Genomic DNA, 24,853 nt, shown 5'->3' with positions numbered 1-24,853 from the left:
CTTAGCTGGCACTCCTACGTCTCTCTGTGAAGGCCCCTGTCAACAAGAAGCTCTGATAGTCCGTGCAGCTGGGGCGGGCTATGTCTGTGCATGGCAGAGGCTTTTCTGGTCTTTAGAAACAACAACACACATTCTTCCCTCTTACGAAAAAGGGGGTGTGATACACCTGTGTTAAGTTACCTATTGAAAGCCAAAGAATCACTGTGTTCTAAGCAAGACTGAGGGACAGGAATTCAGTGCTCCGTGCGGGCAGGAGGCGAGGGAGTGGGAGCTGGAAAGGGCACCTGGTTTGCAGCAACGGTGGGCCCCGCGTCTGCGGCGACAGTGGGCCCCGCGTCTGACCCAGAAAGCAAGGCTCGTGAAAAAGGGCCACAATTTTAGGTAAAACTCAGAATTTTCAATTTTCTTGAGAATGTGGGAGATGTAGTAACATTAGATCTGAATTCTCCCATGGCACCAAATTGCCAGAGCTGACAGGCACTGCCTGGACATGCATGGTCCAAACCGAGACAGTCTCCAGCAGGACACACACCGGAAACCTAGCCGGCTCCCTTCCGTCACCTTACCTTCCTTCCCCCGTGAGCGGTGGACTTTGTGCCCTCACTTGAACTATCTCTACGCCTAAACAATGTCCTCATGGAAAAGCAGGTAGGAACTCACTCCACTATTAACACCAGCTTTCCTCCCTGACTTCACCTTTCAACGTCAACAAACTTGATTCTGTTTCTTCTGATTGGTAGATTGAAATTCATTACTGCTTTAATGGTTGAAGATGTTGCACCAACTCATATAATTAATTGGTGGTGTGCTATATTCCAAGTCAGATGCTCGAATGGAATCCTCACTTCTAACGTCTAACGGAATGTAGGATGACAGGCAGGAGAGCTAAATGACCCTGTCCTCTTGCTTCTGACTCAGAACAACAAAAAGTGGACCCTGGCAGCCGAGGACCAGCGGTACCTATCACATGGATAAATGGTTGCCCATTACTGGCTTGGAAACACTGTGTAATGAGCTCCTGGCTACATGGCATTTGTTAATCAAAACCCTTCTAAGAACTAGGAAGCTCTATTAAAACTAGAATTAGGGGCTTCAGAGTAAAAAGTGAGATTCCAAACATAAGACTCTGTAAGCCTGGCCCTGGCCAGGTAGCTCAGTTGGTTAGAGCGTCACCCCAATATGCCAGTGTTGCAGGTTGGATCCCCAGTCAGGGCATATGCAAGAAGCAACCACTGAATGCACAACTAAGTGGGAGAACAAATTGATGTTTCTCTCTCTCCCTTCCTCTCTATCTCTAAAATCAAGCAATAAATACCTTTTTAAAAAAAGATTATAAGCTTGAAAAGCTATCAGTTCCCAAGGAACCGGTTCTATTCTGTACCATGTGTCCCATTCACACTCAATCCCTTGAGACGTGGTATTTCTATAAAAATACAGTTTTGAAAAGACTGATGCCTGGGTCTGACTCCCCCCAGAGAGTCTTACTTAAGCAGTCTCAGGCAGGGAAGGCACGGGCAGGGGGACTCTGCACAACTCCACGGAACAGGCTAATGAGTTGCCACTGTTCCGGAGACAGACATGGCATGTGGCCACCCTCCCAGTCCCGTCACTGCTCAGCTAGGACAGCTCAGCACCTTGCTGTCGCCTCCCTGCCGTGCAGGCTCAGTCCGTGAAGCAGAAAGTGTTAAGTGGGTCATCACCAGGCAGGGCTTTTGCAACACACACCAAAGGGGGTCGGAGTATGTGCACTGCCTGAATTGGCACTGTCGACTAAGGGCCACTTGAACCCAAGGCTGCCAGGCAGACGGGGTTCTTTTAAAAGTTGATGGGAGTCCCCTGAATTTGCAGCCATTCTCAGAGGACTTTGTTTGGGCTATGGGTATTTATTTTGCATTTGACTGAATTCTTCTTCCTTTTTTTTTTTTTTTTTTTTTTTTGAGGACATCAAAGTAACATTCCTCCTTCCTATCAATGCTCCAGCTGCAGCAAATAGATTCGCAGAAACAAATTTAATCCACTGGAGTTACTCTCAGAGTAAATTCCACACTTTGGCTGACACGGCTACAAATGAATTCAGTATCCTAAGTCCCCATCCAGGGCGAACGGACCGTCACCGCACAAGGACAGATGGAACACCATGTATCATACAGCCAAGGTGGCGGGGGACGTGAGAGAATTTCAAAGGAAGTGCTACAAACTATTTTTAACATCACCTGCGTCCCACTGGGCCAGCAACTGCCCAATGCCTAGTATTCATAAATCAAGGTGAACAAAGAGAAGCCTCCCGCGTTGTGGCTCCAGCCAAAGAAAAAGAACTGGGAAGCAAGGAGACCAGCCAGCCCGGCTGAGGACACGAGGAGGCCCATCTGTGCTGGCTTGTGTGCTCGTTCCCCAGATTTCTGTACCTTGGAGAACGTGCACTGACCACAATGCTCAAACGAACTTTGGTGAAATATTCCAAATAGTCTAAGCCGCTGCTGAGCATTATTAAATGAGTCTGTGTTGCCCTTATAGTTTTAATATGTGTGCGCATGCGTGGTATCGGGCCTCATTGCTCCTGGCTCAGACTTATTAGGGACGTAGATCCGCCTTGAGGTTGAGTTGGGAGGAAAGCAGTCCGCGCGGGAGGAAGACTGAGTGCCCGGCTGGAGCAATGGAGCCCGGCTGGAGCAATGGAGCCCGGCTGGAGCAATGGAGCCCGGCTGGAGCAATGGAGCCCGGCTGGAGCAATGGAGCCCGGCTGGAGCAATGGTGTTGGGCGGCAGCAGGGAGAGGGGGCTGCTGGCTTGTGCATGCCAATCAAGGTGCTCAAGAAATAAACATGGATACATTCGGGAACCCCCCAAACCTCTCCTCTGTACCCGCCCCTAGGGATGCTTCTGGAATTGCCAGAGCTGAAAATTAAATTATAAACCTCAAACATGACACTGACAATGCGATGCCTCTTTTGATAGTATCAGTGGGATGACTTCTCAGTGGGCGGGCAGCCCCCTCCTGGACGCAGACCCTCAGCCATGGTGAGACAAACATTGGCAATGCTTTCATCGCTGACAGTGCAGCTTGTTTTTTCCAGGTGTCCAGCCAGAACTGTATCCTGTCACCCATCACAGTGCACCCATATGACAAGACATAGCAAGTCCCTACGGAGACAAAATTACAATATGTAGCAGTGGATAGTATTATTAGATCACCAACACTCAGAAAAGGCTGATGTTAGTACAATCCAGAAGGTAAGTGTTAGAGTTGGTTGTACAAAGACTCTTACAAGGTAGCATTTCACAATGTGGGACTTGAGATCATCATGTTGGACAAATAACCCACACGTTCTAAGTAGATGCTGTTCTGAGCTGGGCTTTAAATTCTTCTCATTAGAACTGGATGCAAGCCATTAATACGAAGACAATCTCCTGTAGCAGCACCTGTGAGTCAGAGCCCAAAGCTATACAGCGCTTTGTTTATTTCCCTATTCAGAGCAGTCGTGAAATCATGTGTATGTATGCTGAGTCACTCACAAAGAGGATAATAACCACAATAACAACACTTTGAGGGCCACTGGGATCCCGAGGGCAGAGAGGCAGGACAAAGGTGGTCTATAGGTTAAGCCTTGTGGGACATGTGGATGTGGAATAGTAGGGAGGTAGGTATTTTCCAAGGAAGGTTGAACATAGGCAGGTCTGTGTTATTTTTGCAGCTGTGGTAGCCTTCAGGGCCCTGACATATACACTAAAGGAATGAACAGGAAGATTGGTATCAGACAAAAGGCAGACATGGAGTCTAAGGCAAACTGAAATGTGTACAGACTGGCTACAGGCCCTCTATTCAAATTTTCTAAAGAAATCTGTAGGCCAAACAAAACATACTTAGGAGCCAAGGAGCATCTGTGGGCATTAACTTTGTGACCACTGATTTGGGAATGAGAAGGAAGCCAACTTGATCTTGATTTGGAAAACAAAACAAAACAACACTTTATTTATTTATGCTTTGAATGCTAAGTCAAGTATGAACTGACTGAGTAGACCACATAAATAAAGTGAGGTTTCTTCCTATCCACTGTCATTAAAGAATCTTCTTCCTGTTCCTATTCCTCGATTACCTGTAGTCTCGTGTGAGCACTTCCTTTTCCTTGTATGGTTTTCCTGGATGAACACACTAATTCCCATGTAATTACTAGCTGCCAATTCCTAAATCTCTACTCAGCTCACGCCTTTCTCCATAATTTCAAAACTGTACATTCAGCCACTTGTTAGATATCTGTACGTGTGTGGCATAAAAGCTCCCCAAATTCAAAAGGTCTGTAGTTACACATACTATCTTAACTCACAAAGCAGCTCAACTTCCACAGCAAACCATACTGATTGTCACTAACATCCAGTCCGTTTTCATAACCACAAACTGCAGCATGTCCTTCACTCCTCTTCCCTCCCTCACTTCAGTTGTGCCGTCAGTAGCCAGAAAGTACTAATTCCAGCTCCTAAATACCCTTAGCTTTGTTAATCAACATATCAATTGGCAGGGATGCCAACACAGTCACTTGTTCACATGTGGGCACACCCACGCGCATATACACACACCCCTCACATCTGCTACAGTCCCTGATTTATTGAGTCACTGATAGAAAATGAACGAAGTATCGTGGTCATATAGAGAAGTGGCGGTTAAACACCATATTTTTTCTGTATTTCCCTTGCCCTGGATCCACATGAGGTGTTCTGCTGTTGGTGCTACCCTTTGCATAGGCGGGAACTTAAAAAAGTTGAGGGGGGGAAATGCAATTCTTGTAATAACACATTTTTATATTGAGGCTTATGTCATCCTTCCCAGAGGACTTGACCTAATCATCTATGCATTTTTATTTAAAAGGTTATTTCCAAGCTTTGACCTCTCCTGCCTCTTTAAGGAAACCCAGCAGCAGGAAGATAATAATCTTTCTGCAGGAAAAGAAAGCAGTCCATGCACAAAATAGCTACCGGAACAATATAGCTACCTCCACTTTTAGCGTGTCCTAAAGTGTCAACAACCTTTGGTGTTCAACAACATTTCTCAAACCACCTCCACTACCCCAGTCCGGGTGACTAGGCTCCCTTGCCTAGCTGAAATGCAGCCCCCTACCTCCTCTCCCGTGCCGTCTTCTCTCCCTGGAACCGATTTCAGAGCCCAGAGCCAGCACTATCTCCCTGAAGTGCTGCCACGGCCCCGTTTCTTGCCCCACCACTCTGGCTCCCCTGGCCCCACTCCCCATCCAGCTAACCTGAACTTCTTTCAGATCCTTCGAACAGCCACGCAGTGTCACCTCTGGACCTTCGCATACAGTGTAGACAAAAGTAGGTTGACGGTTGTTTAGATGGAAAATAATGCAATGATTAGTCAATAATAATACAAGAATAAGCTCTGTGTTGCGCGTCCTCACAGCTGTCAACCCACCTCTGCCCACCCCTCTGTTCTCTATCTTTTGCTTGAACACTCTCTTTCTTGCCTGTTTGATCTCCCAGCTCCTCCACATTCTTCAACTGGATGAGAGGGTGTCACAACTTCTGACATCCCTAATGTGTAATTCTAGGTTAGATGTCTCTCCGAAACTATCCATTATTTCCCCTTTCTAGGTATTTCTCAGACTGGACCTAGTTACATGTCTATTATATCTGCCCCTTGAGGACTGCCGAGCTTCGTGAGGCCAGAGTTCATGTTTGCCTTATTCACTACTGTGTCCCATAACACAGTCTTCCCAGGGGAATTCCCAAAATATTTTTGAATTAATTTGAGTAAAGAGGCAAGAATAGGGCAGTGTTTTAACAACCTAAGGCTATTCATTATATAAAAAGTATGCTGAAGAAGATGGAGGGGAGGAGGTGATTTAAGTGGTGAAGGAATATTGGCAGCTACTCACAGAATGTGAAAATTAAGGATAAGATAAATTAAAAAAGAATGATGATCATGATTTGGTGAACAGCAATATAAATAATAATAATAGTAATAATAATAATAATAATAATCAAGGACAGAGTTGGCAGACTCTCCCTCAAAAGCAAAAGTTGTGATACCATTCCCAAAAGCTGAGAAATAATAAATGGAAATGTATTTTGAGGAAAAGAAAATTAAATTTGCTACTTGATTTCCTGAGAAACATCGTAAGGGCACTCAGGGAAGCAGAGATGGAGCTGGGAAGGACCATGCTTGTCTTAGACTTCAGCATTATTAGGGATGGAGGCATCTGTTATCAAATCAGTCAGTATCCGTTACTTCTGATATAAAACCCTTCCTTCCTACATGGAATCCATTCCATTTGGGTTTAGGAGGTGCTCTCCAAAAGCCATCTCCAGGGACAGGGTACGCCCAAGTCCCAGACGTGGCCAGCTAATGTCAGAGTGGTAGGTGGAGGCCCCCTCAACTGTACAGGCTAGGTCTATCTGGATCTGAGTCTCCGGCTCCCATGGGAATGTTCTGCTTAAGACTGGGAAAACAAACAGGCAAACAAACAGAAACCTCTTCTCAACGATGTGGCCAAGGAAAGAGAATATGAGAGTGGGGTTCTCAAAAGACATCTTCAAACAGAGCTTTCTGAAGAGGAGAGCCAAGGAAAGAGAGAAAGTAGTAAGAGGGAAGTGTGAGGCCAGATGTACTGCTAGCTTCTCCAGTGATACAACAGAGCACCTTATTCTAGCATGATTCAATGTCATTTGGGACATTATTATTTTGCTTTTATTTGTAACTGAAACCATCTTGAAAAGTAGAAAGAGTACATGCTGAAGTTATAAGAACAAGACTGTTCCCAAGAAAATGTCACAGAGAGGAAACAGTAGAGGACTACAAGTGAAACTGGAGCATTACTACCAGAGAAGAAAGACGATTCAAAGAACGTTAGATCCAAAGTTGACTGCAGAATGGAAAGTCCATGGAGGATAATGATTGGGCAAACATCAAGACTGTCACCCAGGGGCCACAGTTATCGGAAAATACAGACGTCACCCTAGAAGGGCAGTGAATATCAACAAGAAAAATCCAGATAAAACTGACAAAGAGACAAAGACCTCAAATTAGTACATATAAAGTGATAAAAAAAAACACCCGAATTAACTTTCATTCAGAGATTACATAGGGTAGTCTTCTCTTAATTAAACCCATTCTCAAAATTTACATTTAATTACATTCCATAAAATGCACATCTTAAAAAAAATTATTTGTATCCAACAGCACTGTCTTAGAGCATTTTTCAATTTTTTTTTTAACTTGTAAAACTGTCTGACTAGCAACTCTATTACAGTGTGTTGGCATGAGCTGACAGCTGTTAGATGGTATCTTTCATTCCTCTCTAAAAATAGAGAAGTAATGTGTGAGTTATGTTCATCTTTGGGAGCAAAAGGTATGATGCGTAGGGAGTTAAACACACTCTACCAACAACTGGAGGAGAAATTCAGGGTTTGAAGATGTTGAATTTTGCTATAAAACAAATTCAAGGGGAAAATGTCTTTTGCATGCAATATTATGAGGGTAGAGGAAATGATGGTCACCACTTTTGCTGGCAACAGGATTAATTTTATTTATTTATTTATTTATTTATTTATTTATTTATTTATTTTTTGTATTTTTTTCTGAAGCTGGAAACGGGGAGAGACAGTCAGACAGACTCCCGCATGCGCCCGACCGGGATCCACCCGCACACCCACCAGGGGGCGATGCTCTGCCCACCAGGGGGTGATGCTCTGCTCCTCCAGGGCGTCGCTCTGTTGTGACCAGAGCCACTCTAGCGCCTGGGGCAGAGGCCAAGGAGCCATCCCCAGCGCCCGGGCCAATTTTGCTCCAATGGAGCCTCGGCTGTGGGAGGGGAAGAGAGAGACAGAGAGGAAGGAGAGGGGGAGGGGTGGAGAAGCAGATGGGTGCTTCTCCTGTGTGCCCTGGCCGGGAATCGAACCCGGGACCTCTGCACGCCAGGCCGACGCTCTACCACTGAGCCAACCGGCCAGGGCCAACTGCTGGCAACAGGATTAAAATGACAATTATAACCACTAGCATGTAGTCAACACTTATTAAAAGAAAGACAATGTCCATAGAATGATAGACACCTAATTGTTGGATATGATCCCAATAACTATATTGGTGGAACCTTCTACAGACAGAGAAAATGCGACTTAAGGGAGCCTATGCTCTAGAATTGGATCAAGGTCACACACATCAGTGCTAGGATAACAACACAATTTAACTTGGAGTCTGCCTTCTTAACCATTCTCCCATCTGCCTCTCAAATAGAGAGACACATATTTAAGTTAGCTGGCAAGAAAACAAGAAACCATGTAACACAGAAAGATTCTAGAGTATATTTTTCTAAAGATTTTTTTTAAAAAGCAACAACACAACCACAGACTAAGAAGCAACATGTATTCCCAGTCGAGTTACAAACTGAAGTCCTGCCTAGAGGCAGGAAAATAATTTGAAAGCAATCTTCTCAAGGTACTTTCAGCCTTCAAAGTATTGACCAAACTCTTGAACTTCACTAAAATCTAAAAGCCATTCTTTGTAAGTAAATTAAAGGACTGGCATTTTTTTCTTCAAAATAAAAGCTTTCTAACTGTTGCTTTGGGTGCCGTAAAAAACAACAAAACTATTTTACGACAGTGGTATAGACAGAAATGCTACTCACAGGTTTTCAAAGTATGTCAGCAATTTTGTACATTAATTGAATTAATGCAGGTAACACTGTAGCTTGCTAGTTGTTCATGAGTCTTCAGCTCATCAACATGGGTTAGATGTACGCTTTGGCCAATTACACAGAGCAAAAAGTATTGCTCAAATTATTTTAAAGATCCCAGGAGCGAGAAACGGTTTCTGCAATAGCTAAATCAAACCTGGCCTAATACATATATGGCATGTTTCTGTATTATTTACAGTGCATCGCAGGGCCGGTGGAGGTGTTTCCTGTGCGAGAACTGATGAAGAGAACTGTTGCACGCATACATTCAAAAATCCAATCTTCCCCAGTTCATTCTTCACCCTTGACCCCAAACAGCCAGCCTGAGGTGCAGAGAAGGAATTCAATCTTGATCCCCTTTCTCGAGAGACTTGCACTACTAACTGGGAAGAAGGGCTTTTTGAGGAATGAGCCACCTGGCTGAACTCTCTGGCCCACTGGGCCTCGGCTAGCACGGAAACCAGTCAGGTCTGCTTACCTGCGCGATCTCATTTAGATAGCGACACCTTTCCTGGTTAGTGTTCCAGGGTGGGGGGTTGTGCAGAAAGCTGGTGATGGTAGGGGAGGGCAAAGCATCCGTGCTGACGGCCGGAGCCCGCCAGGACACTGGGAACTCTCTCTGCAGTGTTGGCGAGTGGAGGGGGGTGCAGCTACAGACACTCCCAGGGCGCCTGCGGCGGTGGTGGCACTGGAGGGAAGTGGGTGAGGAGTAGAGAGAGCAGGGCTGACGGTAGCTCTCCTCCTCTGTTTAATCAACATCAGTGACTCTAGTTCCTATCTCATGAGAAAGATCTAAAGGGTGCATCTCTAAAAAGCAGATAAATTGAACTTCATCCATCCTCCCTAGCCGTTGACTGAGGCTTTCATGACTTTTATTTGTTTCTTTATTGATGCTTCAGGTTGGTGATCAAACCCTGTTTAAAACATAGCTCTTGAATCCAACTCCCTAAACTGAAACCTGTCCCCACCTCTTCCTAAGCTTGTGACTTTGGATGATTCATTTCATCTCTCCATGCCTCAGTTTCCTAACCGGTAGAAAAGGGAGTCATCATTATTATGACGTTAACTGAATTAACACAAGCAAAATGCTTACAGATAGTGCATATCAGCGTTAGCCATTGCTCTTTGGTTATTCTTACTGTTGTTGTTCAATCCGTCTGAGCACTGTGTCCTAATCCTGGGGATGCACAGAATGCCTACCAGAGTCTTATACGATATCACACGCTCTACACCCTAACTGCCGAGTCCAAAAGAACAAGCTTATACGACTTGCCTGGGAACTTGGCCAATCTACATTATTCAAAGTGGCATCTATATATTTAGCAGGTTGGATTGGGTCCGGGTCAGACAACTGGTCACTTTTGTCAGGTGCATTAACACTCCGACCACTAGGATGCTATTTATTGCAGGATTAGTCATTAACTAATTACTAATTACTCCAATGGCCACAGACGTAGGTCAGCAGTCTTCTCCCTTCACACCGGGAGGATCCGGCATAATAGAGGTCAAACGGGTCATTTGCATGGTCTCTGCTGAGGAGGCCCACCGTGGAAGACGGCAGAGGAGGATGCTGGGTTAAAAGCAAAGAAGGCATAATTTGACGGGAGCTTCTATAAGCTTCTCAGGGGACCACCTGGCCCGTCTCTCCTGCTGGGACCTGGCAGCCTCTCACACTTGCTCACTTGCAGCTGGCCTGCTGGGGAAACCGGACAAGGTCTGACCCTGGTCCCACATCATCTTTCTGGCTGGCAAGTCTTTCCCACTCTGAGCATCTGGAGAGTCATCCCACTGTGTTTGCCAAACTCGCTTGTATGTGAGAAGCGTGTTTGTTTTGTAATCAGTGTCCTGGGTTTTAAATAAGAATGCCACAGGAGATGATCACACTACGATCCTTGCTAATGTAACTCCAGGCTAATAAGTGCTGAGATGATCCTGCTCTTTGATTTCATGAATAAGAAAATAAAATGGGAAATGCATGACATTTTAAAAAAATGATTGCTATTACTGAGTGTAAAATTTATTTTAACCCTCTCCGTAGCGGCTTAAATTTCCTGTGGAATGTGTCGCCCGCCAGATTGTATCTCCTGTCCCCCCTCTCCTTAAATATGTGCTTATTTACTTCCTGCCGAGTTCAATTTTAGAACCCATCAAAGTAGACCTACTCAGACTCTGACTCCATTTTCATGCATAAATTCATAGATGTCTTCAGAAGGAACCACACTTGCATATGCAAATGCTTCCCAATGCCTTTTCATTTTTTACTTCTGGCCTGCACAGTTTTTAATTCATGCGAACACATTACACAAACAAATATGGGCTCAATAACAACACGCGGCATGTGCGAATTGTTAATTGCAAGGCTATGAGTTTGATGTGGCCAAGCAGCTTCCATTATTACCGGTGGAAGGGAACAAGATGAAACAGGCAGCATAAAGGTGTCTTTAAAACAGAAATCCCAAGCATTTGGTTACATTTTTATGTCCAGATTAATAACAGAAAAGGTGACAGGCCAATCCACAATTCAGCAATAATCTGAGATCCACCGCTCGGCGCACAATGACCCAGAAGCTGGGAGGCCCTTCTAATGACACTAGGGAAGAAGAGTCTGTATTTCCACACAGACCCACGAGAAACAAAATGTTTGCAGCAAGACTGTAAATGAAACCAAAGCCACGGCAGAAAGTGAAAGGCTTTCCAACCACACTGAACGTGCATCACCTTTCAAAATAGCTGAGTCTTGTATTAGTGATGCTCTTGGAAAGAACAGAAAGGTGTCATAATTTATCATATTGGAAATTTAAGTACTCCCTTAGTTCATTAAGCTGTGCTTCCTCACGTTTTTTTTTTTTTCTTCCAATTTCCACTCCACGCACGTTGGGATCAGGTGAGACCATGAAGTTAAAGACTTGTCAAAGTCACTCACAGATCAAAGACATTTGATACAGAGCAATTTTCAGACAGCCCTCCCCCTGCTCAAAATGTGTTTCATTTACATGAGGATAACTCCAAAAATAGGAATGAAGATTAAATAAAAATTGCATCTTGCAAGGGTCTACAAATGCAATTGAAACACAATTTTAACTGTTTCTTGGCTGATTTCAGTGGGGGGGAATATTTTGTTAAATATAAAAGCTGGAGCTAGGCTAAACTGGGAACATATGAAAAAAAATATATATTTAAGAAAAACCGCTAGATTATAGATTATACACACACACACACACACACACACACACACACACACACTACCAGTCATGTTTTCTAAGAAACAAAGAAAAGTAATTTAAGGAAGCTAAGAAACCAGGAATGGAAATCCAAGCTGCTACAGACTAAATGTTTGTGACCCTCCAAATTCTTATATGAAAACCAAATACTAAAAGTGGAGCCTTTGGAAGGTGATGAGGTAGGTCATGAGGGTGGAGTCCTCATGAGTGGGATTAGTGCCCTTCTAAAAGGGGCCCCAGAGAGCTCCCTAGCCCTCCTCAACTCTGTGACGGCACAGGGAAAGACAGCTGTCTATGAAACAGAAAGAGACTCGACTCCTCATCAGACACCAAATCCACCCATGCCTTCACCTTGGATTTCCAAAGCTACTGAAATGGGCAAAATACATTTTTGTTGTTTGTAAGCCACCTGTTTCTAGTATTTTGTTAGAGCAGCCGAAAGGACTAGGGCACTCATGAGCAATTACATTAGTTGCAACCTTTACCAGGACAAGAAATCAGTAAAAGAGTCAGTAACGTAATAACCCGGCAGGCGGGGCCCTGACCCCTTGCACTGACAGAGAACCCTTCCCAGGGTGTGCCCTGTATTTCTGTGCATTCGCTTGAAACTCGGCTAAACCCTGAGTGTGAACTGCACACCCAGCAAGTCTGGAACACAAAGCGCATGACGCTGAGCTAGTGAATTGATTTAGCTCCACTGTTCTCACCTCTGTGTCCGTTCACTGACAGCAACCCTTGACAGGTGGTTACAGATTCCTTAGGAAAACTGAACATGAAGAGAACGTCAACTCTTAGTACTTGGGAGAAAAACAGTTTCTCTCCCACAGAAATCCAAAGATTGTGAGTCAAGAGAAACACACCCCTAATGGAGCCAAGGGTCTGCTGTTGGGTTACAGCTGTCCAAACCCACCAAGCTGTGTCTCCAACAGCAACCACCAAGTCATCAAAAGAATTCAGTGTCCAGCACCAGAGAAGCACTTCTGTCATACCCACAGGAGTTTGGTACGTGCGGATAAAAGGGACCCTTCTCAACTAAACTCTAACGGAAGCTCAGCGGTGCCAGGCTTTGCTCCCAACGTCCACCAACCTTAATCATCAATGACACGCAACAGTGCAAGCCGAGAACGTAGCACGGTGACTCGGGCGGGGCGGCTCCACATACCTTGTCGTGGAAACTCATCGGACTCCCGGTGAACAAGGTCTGTGACCCGGTTTCCATAGTGCATCCTGCTGTCGTGGTCATAGGCCTTCAGGGTCTCGCTGGAGCTGTAGGACTTCTGCGTGGGCACGCGGCAGTCTTCGCTGTCCAGGGAGGAGCTCGTGTAGCGGCATTCTTTGCCGCACCGCCCCCGGGTCAGAGAGCGGTGGCGCCGGTCCTTGACGTCCATTATTCCGGGGCAGGCAGGAGGGTGCTGATGGTTTCAGAGAAGACGGGCCTGAGGGCTGGCACGTGTCGCGCTGCCACCTAAAAACATCAAAGGAAACAACCGACACTGTGATTACAGAGAAACGCTGCCTTCAGTGCTGACTCATGTTCTGACTCAGATAAAAACATAAGAAGGCAAATTTGGTCAGTGCCACATAATCTCTTTTGCAAGTGCTTAATATATACTTAAACAATCAGCCGAAATAGAAGAACTCGATCCGGTAAATTAATTTTCCTGGTGTTTAATTTAATCAATTTGGGAGAAGCAATAGCAAAACAAGTCCTCTTTTGATTTTCTATATGTGCACAGATGACACGATCAGTCTGTCATTCCAAATGCAAGATCTTACTATGAAGCTGTTGAAAGCAAAACTGATTTTATCCTTTAATTATATTCTCCTTTTGCTATAGAGGAGTCGGGGAAAACAAATATAAAAAATATTAAATAAAAATAAAAGTCTATGAGGCGTAAATATACGCTGCCGTTGCTTTGCGATGATATCAAGTCAGTCTGACTAAGAACATAAAATTGCCTCACAGGGTGTGGGGGATGATAATACAGGCACTCGGGACAAGCAAACAATCTCCCTCCCATTTCTTTAATGAGCCTCCAGTGTTCCTTCCCTGGCAAATCTGTGTCTTGGATGCACCTGGTCATTTTTTTCCTCGTCATCTACCAACTGGAGAGCTCGCTGACAACAGGTCTAACTGGCACAATAACTTGATCACTGACCTAAGCCCACCGCCCTGTCCTGTTCAAGGCCAGGATATCTATTGCAGAAAAGAAAAACATGGAAAAACACTGAATAAAACAGGAAAGCTGATGGAAAGGAGCCTCTAGCATGTACGCTGGCAACCAGGAAGCCCCCACGCCCCGTCTGTCACCTGACACCCGGGCCTGGGTGTGTATGTCCAACATCACTCAGAAAACACTAGCCTTCTGCCTAGCAAACACGCTTAGAGGCCTCCGAGTTCCCAATGGTAGGATCTTATTGATTTCATGGGCCGTGCATAACAGCATGGACCACAGGGCCAGGAAATGGATAGAATGGACAAATAAGGATTTTAATTGAAATGGAAGCAAGGACCCTGAGCCAGGGTACTGGTTCTTGTCGGGGCGCTGACGCCTCAACGTGTCAGGCCCGGCTCGGGCAGCAGATCTGTGGCTGTGAGCCCCTTCACAACGGCTCTCCTTCGGTGATTTGCTGCACCGTAGCGGGTGCCTCTGTGTGCCAGAGACCTAGCCCACACCCACGCAGTGTGGACGGCATCTGTCCCAAAGCAGCAGGAACCAAGCCAATCCCTCCTTGTCTCTGTACACCAAGAGGTCCTTCTGGACCTGAGGAACCCCACTAATTTATACTATTTGTTCACTTTACCAAATACTGCCCGCAATCACGGCCGATACCGTTTGTCAATGAAAAAGGCACCAAGCCCACAATCACTTCTATGAAAGCTAATAGTTTCCTCCAGGTTGTAGTTCCTGACTCAGGAAGCTGGGAAGTCTCTTTGAGAGTCACCAGTCAAGATCCCAGGACTCAATGAGAGGACACAAATAGTGAAAGTCTCCAGGGAATTTTTCTTTCTGTGCAGACTTGATTCAAGAGTCTGAACATTAATGCAATTGCTGAGTGCCGAAAATCATCTCCGTTCATTTCCAACATGTGATCTCAACATCTGGGAATCCATATTACAGGATGGTTAAGAGCATGCCCATTGAAGTTGTGACTGGCTGCCAACCTTATCATGGCCAATAGCCAGCCAGAAACCTTGTAAAACTATTCCTGGCATTTCAAACTCAGTTTCTCAAACAGTCAGAATAGAGAATAATAGTGTCTGCTTCACAGTTTTAGTAAAAATTAAAACAGATACTGTGATAAAGCTTTCACTAGGGGCCTGTAAGGAAGTAGTGTTGTTTTCTTCTCTGAAAGATTTAAAAAAAATTTTTTTTTTCTCTAGCTAAGTAGTATGCAGACTGGCATTAGACAGAGGGTAGAGATGTCACTATGAATCCTTCAAGGTCATGTAGTTTGGGAGGGGAGATGGGGTCTTTCAAGTGGATTTTATAGTGTTCTTCTCTTTTGTTTCCCTGGGTTTTCTTTTTTTGTGTGTGTGTGTTTTGTTTTGTTTTTACTTTTTAATGTTTTCAGTGTTCCTGACTCATGAAATCCTATCTCCTCTGATTTGTATCACTCTTTGGAGAGCAGGCTTTCTGTGTATGCATATGTAATTTTATTTTTTAAATCATGCTCTGATTTACTGGCTTATTTAAAAAGCTGAAAGCTTATTACCTAGCTATAAAGTACGAGAACTTCTGTGTTTGGACATTTTGATGTCTAATTTGATTGCCCAGTAATCTTTTCCTGCTAAATGCCTCTTCCTTGGTGGTGCCCTTGGCAGTTATGTTTGTCAGCAATGTCACCTCCAGACAAATGATAGAAATCTGTATATTCTATATTGAGGCAAAAAAAATGACAAAACTTTGTCTAGAAAAGCTAATTTCGTAGGAAACTGAACAGAATACACAGACAGCCTGTGGACGTTTTATGTTTAGCCTGTGTGTTGTTTAAATTTTTTAATATTTTAAAAAAATACAAGCAAGAAAATATCTTATATTAAAATCTGGACCTATAGGTTATCGTTAAAAGAAAAAAAAGTGGACAGTTGAGAAATGTCTACTTCCAGAAAGGTAGAATAAACATACTTTTACTTACTCCTCCCAGGAAGTTCGGCTGAGAACCCCGGACGCTACACGGGAACAAATGTAGGAGTGTGAAAGGTGGGAAGAAGAGGCAGATGAGCTGGGCCCTTGGGACCCGAGCAACAATGCTGCGCTGAGTTCCTGGGATTCTTTCTGCCCTGTATGTCCCAGATTTGTCGCTAAAGACCCTGGCAACCCAGAAACAGCCATAGACACAGACAACAAAGGCTCCAACAAAAGTGGGATGCCTCTTCAAAAAGCTCTGAAGGGGGACCTAATGAGAGAGAAACGTTTAGATGGCAACCACCGCCCTGAAGCCAGACAACATGGAAGAGGGCTGCAGCCCCATTCCGTCGCTACCAGTAAAAGCCAAGAGGGGACCCTCAGCTTCCCTGCTGCAAGGAGCAGCAAGCACTCCCCCCACCACGCTGACTTCAGAGAAGGCTAGGGAGGGAGCCAGGACTTTCTCCCATCCCAGAAGGCAATGAGGTCAGCCCCTCCCTCCTAGGGAGCCTGGACTTTCTCCCATCCCAGGAGGCAATGAGGCCAGCCCCTCCCTCCTAGGGAGCCAGGACTTTCTCCCATCCTAGGAGGCAATGAGGCCAGCCCCTCCCTCCTAGGGAGCCAGGACTTTCTCCCATCCCAGGAGGCAATGAGGTCAGCCCCTCCCTCCTAGGGAGCCTGGACTTGCTCCCTGCCAGGTAGGAACAAGGGACCCTTCTTATTCTCTGCAGGGGTGGGGTAGGAGGGGACCTCCTGGAGAGGCAAGACTTTCACTCTCTCTCCATGCTATTGTGTCCTGTAGCTCCTTGGTACTGGTTACTGGTGTCAGTAGATGCCACATGGGGAAGAATAACCAGGCACTCCTATCTCTGCTCCCCAGGGAGGTATCATTGTCGGCCCAGTAAGGGGCCAGAACCCCCACATCCAGCCTTCCAAGTGCCTCACAAAGAGCACCCTGCACTCGGGTGTTGACAAAGTCTGAGTGGGGAGCCTGGACTCCTTTCCCAAACTAGCAATAATGAGGTGGGATATCTCTACTCCCGACAGAGCAGTGTCAGAAAATCCAGCTAGAATAGAGGGTTTAAATAAAGTCCAGAATCCGTAACGTCCAAATGTCTAATTTTCAATAAAAAAAAAAATCACCTGGCATACCAACAAGTAAGAAGATAACACTGAATGAAATGATAAAATTAACAGATGCCAGTGCTGAGATGAAAAAGATGTTAGAATTTGTTGAAATGGATTTAAAAGCAGCTAGAAGCATTCTTCTATAAGCAATTATAGTATGAAATTGAAACAAAGGAAACAATAGAAAATCTCATTAAAAATTTTAGAAAGTTTTAACAAACACATACAAGATATAAAGGAGACTCCAAAGGAAATTTTATAACTAAAAAATAAACAAACAAAAATCAATAGATTGGTTCAGGAGCAGAATAAAGGGATAAAAGAAAGAATGAGGGAACCTGAAAAACCAAGAATGGAAATTACCCAATCCACACAACACATTAAGATATAGACTAAAGAACAATGCTGCCATAAACATGGGGTACATTTCTTTTTTTCAGTTGGTGATATGGTGTCCTTGGGGTATATTCCTATAAGTTGGATGGCTGGGTCAAAGGGCAGTTCCATTTCTAATTTTTTGAGGAATCTCTATACTGTTTTCCACAGTGGCTGCACCAGTCTGCATTCCCACCAGCAGTGCAGGAGGGTTCCCCTTTCTCCACATCCTCGCCAGCACCTATCGTGTGTTGTTTTGTGAATGAGCGCCATTCTGACTGGTGTGAGGTGGTATCTCATTGTGGTTTTAATTTGCATTTCTCTAATGATTAGTGATGTTGAACATTTTTTCATTTGTCTATTGGCCATCTGTATGTCCTCTTTGGAGAAGTGTCTGTTCATTTCTTGTGCTCATTTTTTGACTGGATTGTTTGTCTTCCTGGTGTTGAATTTTACAAGTTCTTTATAAATTTTGGTTATTAATCCCTTATCAGATTTATTTTCAAATATGTTCCCCCATTGTGTGGTTTGTCTTTTTATTCTATTCATATTGTCTTTAGCTATGCAGAAGCTTTTTAGTTTGATATAGTTTATGGCAGCATTTTTCATAATAGCAAAGATCTGGAAATAGCCCAAGTGTCTGTCAGTGGACGAATTAAAAAGCTGTGGTACATATATACAATGGAATACTATGGGGCTATGAAAAAGAAAGAAATATTACCTTTTGCAACAATATGGAGGGACCTGGAAACTACTGAGTGAAATAAGTCAGGCAGAGAAAGAAAAATATCATATGACCTCACTCATTTGAGGAATCCAAGGAATAATGAGAACCAAGGAACAGAATTGAGGCAGAGGAGGGATCAGAGGGAGCAGAGGAAAATAGGACAGAGGGAAAGGGGATGTTAGGATGGGATAAACCTGAAGGGAAGGGGGAAGGGAACTGTAAGGAGGGGGGCAAGGAAGATGTTGAGGGGAATAGGGGGGAGGGGGGATGAATTCGGGGTGACCCTAGAATCTATGTAAACACAATTAATTAAATTAAAAAAAAAAGAAATAGACTAAAGAGAAAAACTAAACAGAACCTTAGGGGCCTGTAGATTGATAACAAAAGACCTAATTTTCATATCATCAGAGTCTTATAAAATAAAGTGGAAAAGGAGAGGGGCTGAGAAAGTGCTCAAAGACCAACCACCTGAATACATTCAAACTCGCAAAAGACAGAAGGTTACACAGTCAAGAAGCTGAATAAATCACCGACGGGATAAATCCAAATGGATCCACATCAAGATACCTCATGGTCAACCCTTGGAAAACTTAGAGAAAATCTTGAAAGCAGTGACACGACTGACACTTCCTCTCTAGGGGCAGGCAATCTGCCACGAAAGGAGATAGCGCATCAGAAACCACGGGGACCAGAAACAAACGAGGAATTGCTGAAAGAAAAGATCTTTCTATCCAGAATCCTATACTCAGTGAAAAACGTCTTGCCAGGATGAAAGAGAAAACAAAAGAATTCTCAGATGAAGGAAGAATAGTTTGAAAATTATCTAAAAGAATGATTCAAAAATTAGTAATCTAAAGGAAAGTTTCAAAAATCAGTTGTCTAAAACAGAAAGTAAACAATACAAGGAAAAAATGTGGAATATCAGGAAGGAAGAAAGACCTGGCAAGCAAAAATATAATTTAATGCAACAGACGTGCTCCTTTTTCATTTTCCAGATTATTTTTGATAGTTGAAGCAAAAATTATAACACTATTTGATAAGGTTCTAGATGTATTTAAGAAACTGTATTATACATGAGGAAAGGTACAGGGACATAAAGGAGAAAATTTCCACACTTCATCTGATCTGGTAAAATGATAAAACCAGTAAAGCATGACAAGATATGTATAGATAATATAATAAGTAAAAAGGCTACAAAGAGATGTACCCAAAAACACTACAGGATAAATCAAAAATGTTCAAAAAATGTTCAGTAATTGAAAGAAAAGTAGAAATATGAAAATAACGAAATAAAAAACAGAACAAGAGAACAAATAAAAAACAAAAAGTAAAATGTTAGACCTAGGTCCCAAAATAGCAATAATTACATTAAAAGTAAGTGGTCTAAATACATAGATTAAAAAATAGAGATCCGCAGAGTTGATTTAAAAATATGTCTCAACTCTATGCTATCAATAAAAATGTCATTTTAAATATGATAGCGTAGACATGTTATAGTAAAACTCATGGAAAAGGTATATAATGTAAATATTAATCAAAGGAAAGTAGGAATGACTGTATTAAAATTATATAAAGTAAACTTCATAGGGAAAGAAAATTACCAGAAACAGAAGGGACATTATATAATAATGAAAGGATCCATCCACCAAGAAGAAATAACAATTCTAAATAAGCATGTACCAAAAAATCAGAGCTGCAACATATATGAAGCAAAAAATAATGGATGGACATGAAAATTCCCAATTATATATGGAGATTTCAACATCAGAGTCCCAAGAATTGATAAACAACTAGACAGAAAACCAAGAATGATACAGAACCCTTAAAAGCCACCAACCAACAGGATATACTCAACATAATAGGCTATTTCTCCCAACTACAGCAGATTTTATAGCTTTCTTAAGTGCCTGGAAAGCATATATAAAGGCAGACCATATTCTAATAAAACATAAAACAAATACTATAATTTTTTTAAATAATTGAGATCATACAGGGCATATTCTCTTATCAGAATGGAATCAGTGTGAATCAACAACAGAAAGAGAAAAAATCTCACACACTTGAAGACTAAACAACAATTTTCTAAACAATTCCTGGGTAAAGGAAGTAGGTCTAAGTGAAATTAAAATCTACATTAAAGTGATGGAAAATGAAACTATAACATAAAAATGTATGAGAAACTTCCCTACAAAAGATCCTGTTAAGGAATGGCTAGACAACCTAAAGACTCAGAGAACCTATTTTGCAAACCACGTGTCGGAAAAAGGACAAAAATCGAGAATCTATACTTAAATACTTCCAAAACTTAACTGTAAGAAAACCAAACAATAGAGGCTAAAAATAGGCAAAAGACATGAAGTGACATGTCACCAAACAGGACATACAACTGGCAAACAACACATAAAAAGATGTTCAACATCATTAGCCATTAGAGAAAGGCCAATTATCAAACCACAATGAGATCTTCCCATGGACTTGTCAGAGTGGCTAAAATAATAATGATAATAATAATTAATGAGAATAATAAAAATAATACTCACTACTGGCAAGGATGTGGAAAAAGTAGATCAGTCACACTTTGCTGGCCCAGATGTAAACTGGCACAGCCACTTTGGAGAACAGTTTAAGCAGCATTTTAAAAAAAAAAAAGCAAAAAACAAATATACAACTGCCTTACAATTCAGTAATTGCCCTCCTGGGCATTTATCCCAGAGAAGTAAAAACAAAAATCTGGTCACAAATGTTTGTAGCAGAATGTTTATTCATAATAGCCCCAAACTGGAAACAACCCAGCTCTCCTTCAATGGGCGACTGGTTAAACAATAACTCTGGTACACCCATGACATGAAATAGCGCTCGGCAATAAAAAGGAACGTGCTGTTGGTATACATGAAAATCAGGGTGAGTATCCAGAGAACAATGCGCGGGGGAAAAGCCAGCCCCGAAGGTGACACGCTGCCTGCTCCTTTGACGTAACATTCTGGGAATGGAGAAAAGTACGAACACGACAACGGATACACAGTCGCCGGGCTGTGAGGGTACAAGGGACGTGAGTCTGTCTGTAAATGGACAGCACCGGAAACGCCAAGGCCATGGAAATGTCCTGTATCTGGGCTGCGTCCATGTCAGGTCCTGGTTGCAATGCTGCTGTGCTAACAGTTCTGCAAGGTGCTGTCACTGGCAGAAGCCGACTGAAGGGTACTGTGGGACAGATGTCTCACCTGGGAGGTCCCTCACAATTTCAAGTTGGGCACACATGCTCTACTTTTATTATTATTATTATATTATTATTATTATTACTATCGCTATTATTTTACTGTGCCTTTTGACTTTAGAGCCAGTCTGTCTCACTTATTGAAACCCCTGCTCAGACAATATAGGTCACTGTATTTGTGACTTTTGGTATAAAAGGGGGAAAATATACTTTTGTGGTCCCTGAGGGAAAATGAAATCTAAAAAGGCCAGTTATAATAAAAGAAGCAGCACTTGCCAACTTATTTTTTCTTAAGACAATTCTAAAATAGTAAGATGTTGGTCTTAATCCTCATATGGTTAAATATTCATCCTTTGTTTAATAACATGCATTTATTACCTACTATGGACAAAGCCCTCCGCATAGTCGTCCTTGAGAGTGAAGGTCAACAATTCATGTGGGGAAATGCTAGCTTAGAGACTGATTTTACAAAGTAATTAAAATTGCCTTGAAGCAGTAGGAAAGATGGTAACCAAAATTATAAATCGTTTCCCCAAGCCTCTGCCTCTTCCGGCACTGACAAATGGCAATCATCGCGTGGCAATGCCTCCGCCAGCTCGTTACTGCGATGCTGAGGCTTTATTCTGTTACATTCCACATTTCCTCTCTTGAAGAGTGTTCACACTGCTTTTTTCATCAGTTGCCTAAGTGGGTTCCATCACTTTAGCAGAACCGACTACAGAGATCTTGCCTGCAAGCCTTTGTCTAATTAACTAATCCTATGAGCTGTAACACTGTTCACTATTAACTTTTCAGATTATCCTACTACTTAAGGGGGTTGACTTGTTAATCACTGACAGGCCCTTTGAGATGTGTGTGTGTGTACGTGTGTGTATGTATATGTGAGTGCACCTGTTTGTGTGTGTAAATATGTGCATGGGTGTTGCAGAGGTAAACTGTGGGCACATCAAATGCAGAATTCTTTCCATTGCCACTAAAGCGCAGCTAAGTAGCTGTCTAAACCAGTCTCGCCACCATACCCACCCACCCCAGACGCTGTTCCATTGTGCGTGACCATGTGTGTGTGTCTCATAAACTGACTGCAGACCTTTGGGAGGTTTGGTACCAGGAAAGCCAGGCATTTCCAGATACCTACATGGAGTGGGACTCTGTTGATTCTGGATACAGATCAGTGGGACCACCTCTCCCACCCGTGTCCATTATAAGAAACCATTGAAGAAGTTTGTCTAGAAGGGAGTGGGGAAAGAGTCCACACATGTGAGTCAAATGTTATTTCCTAATTTGAGCTGATGCTATAGATACTTTAAATATCCAATAAAATCTTTCACTATATGACCACATTTATAGTTAAAAAATATATATATATATATTTAAAAGATCGATCAGAGAGCTCCTGTAAAATATCTTTCTTCTTCTGATAACACGTTAATTGGATCGCCTACTTGTCTCTTAAATATTGCACAGGTGTCATGTTTCTGTGGTTACAAAGAGGGGATGGATAATGCTGACCCCTTCATCCTTAACTCCTCTGCTCATTTTGCCTATTACCAAAGGCAGAAATGCAACGTCAACCTAAAAACAGCACATTCCCAGGTTCCTTCCCTGTGCATTTGAACTCTTCTAGAAAAGTGGCTTATTTTAAAATCTTTAAGCACCAAACACAACACAATACAGAACCACACACAGAACTGAGAGAAGCTGAGAAGGGGGCGGAGCGTCGGAGTCTCACTCACTCGGCCTCCCCCCACCCTCAAGTCAGGCTCGGAAGGACAGAGCAAGAAAAGCAGAGTGTACACTCAAGGATTTCCACTTGCTCCTCCTAGAAACATTTAAGAACAAGTGTGAACAGAGATACCCTCCAAAAATATCTAGAGACAGAATATCCCCATGTTCTCTGGGTGGACCACGGCAAATCTGGTTCAAAATCTACAGAAGTGGAAGATAGTGCCCGAGTCATTGAATGCACGAGTAACTAAGAGGTCAAAGGCAGCTCGCTCTTTGTTCCCCTGTGCTGTTATATTGATATGATGGGGCATAAAAAGCCAACTCCGCTTCTTGTCCACAGTGAAAAAGGACAAGCAAATTCACGATCGTATTCTGCTCTCTCGCGTCAGAGCCTTTTAGAATCTGTTAGCGTCCCTGGAGCCATTTGCACAGGAGATGATGAGAGGGGAACCAGGGTCTGCTGTCTACAACTTTTATGAATTATGAAATGTGAAGACTAGAGTACGTGCTAGAGTACCAGTGAACGCAAGCTACAAAGGGACAAAATGCCCCCTGCAAGTCTGGGTGTTTGCCTTCGCAGAGCACGTGTGCACGCTTGGGTACATTCTTACCTGAATAGCAGTGACAAGTCAAAAGTCTCAGTCAGATTGGTATTTGGTCTAATTCCATGTCCTTCCCCCCTTTTCCAGGCTAAACTGTTTCACATTCAAGGAAGTCAGCACGGTTACTCCTCCTGCTAAAATGTCCGTGTGCCACGCGGGAGTTCACTGGAGCCTGTGCATTCTCATCTCCACCTTCCCGCACACAGACACTCTGCCCACCTCCCATTTTCCTGCGTGCCTCCTGATATCAGCAGCCGAACCCAGGGCTGGACCTTACTTAGGCACTGGCTGAGTCACCGTAACCAGAAGGCGGCCCCTCTCCTCTCCTCTCCTCCCCCCCATGCAGAACTCAGGGAGACAGCAGAGCAGGCACGTGAGCCTGCAGCCTCCAAACCTAATGAAGGAAAGAACCAAACACTTTTTTCCTATCCCGTTGAGTGTGTCCTTCTTGACCACGACACAGAGAGCACAGCAGATCATCACAGGGAGCACCGGGTGTCAGACCACAGGTTCCCAGGCGAAACATCAAAATGAAAATCACTGTCAAGTTCCCATTTACGAATGCTGACAATGTGGCGGGCCTTGATTTCAGCTCCTTGTGTAAGTTGGTGCTAATTGCACCATCCTGCAACACGTGTATCCTTGTGTGTGTTTCAGAGGTGGGGAAATGGAGACTCCCGGAGGCTAAATGAATTGCTAACTCCACACTTAATAAGTGCTCATGCTGAGAACGAGACGGAGAGATATCTGACTCCGAGATCTGCCTTCATTACAAATATAATAGTAACTTAGAGAAAAGGTCAGTCTTACAACGTTTTGCCATGTCCCTTTCGGCCACTGAATCTACAACTGCCTGAGAACCCAGTCTCTCAGTCCAACACCCTTGCCTCAGGAAAGTCACTGCCCACAACCCACTCCTGATACAGTCAGTAAAGGAAACTTCCAATCCATTGGCTCGTATATGTAAGTGCCTCTTACATAGCACGGGCAATGGACACAACCAAAAAGAGCAACATTATGAGACATTCCATGAAGAACTAAGAGAGAAAGG

The 24,853-nt window shown here is 43.4% G+C and overlaps 1 protein-coding gene across 3 annotated transcripts in view; it reads right to left on the bottom strand.

The window, feature by feature from the left end:
* Window positions 1-24,853, bottom strand: part of TENM2 (teneurin transmembrane protein 2) — a 1,118,865-nt gene that overhangs the window by 903,792 nt on the left and 190,220 nt on the right. For all 3 annotated transcript variants that reach the window (XM_066273223.1, XM_066273224.1, XM_066273225.1), the window contains exon 2: window positions 13,064-13,366. In XM_066273223.1, coding sequence (XP_066129320.1) covers window positions 13,064-13,289 — 226 coding nt within the window. In that variant the 5' untranslated portion in view covers window positions 13,290-13,366. The remainder of the gene's footprint in view (window positions 1-13,063; window positions 13,367-24,853) is intronic.

This window comes from Saccopteryx bilineata, chromosome 4, assembly GCF_036850765.1.
Source record: "Saccopteryx bilineata isolate mSacBil1 chromosome 4, mSacBil1_pri_phased_curated, whole genome shotgun sequence".
Lineage (NCBI taxonomy): Eukaryota > Metazoa > Chordata > Mammalia > Chiroptera > Emballonuridae > Saccopteryx > Saccopteryx bilineata.
The sequence above is the reverse complement of the archived record's forward strand: the minus strand, read 5'-3'. Positions and strand labels throughout refer to the sequence as shown.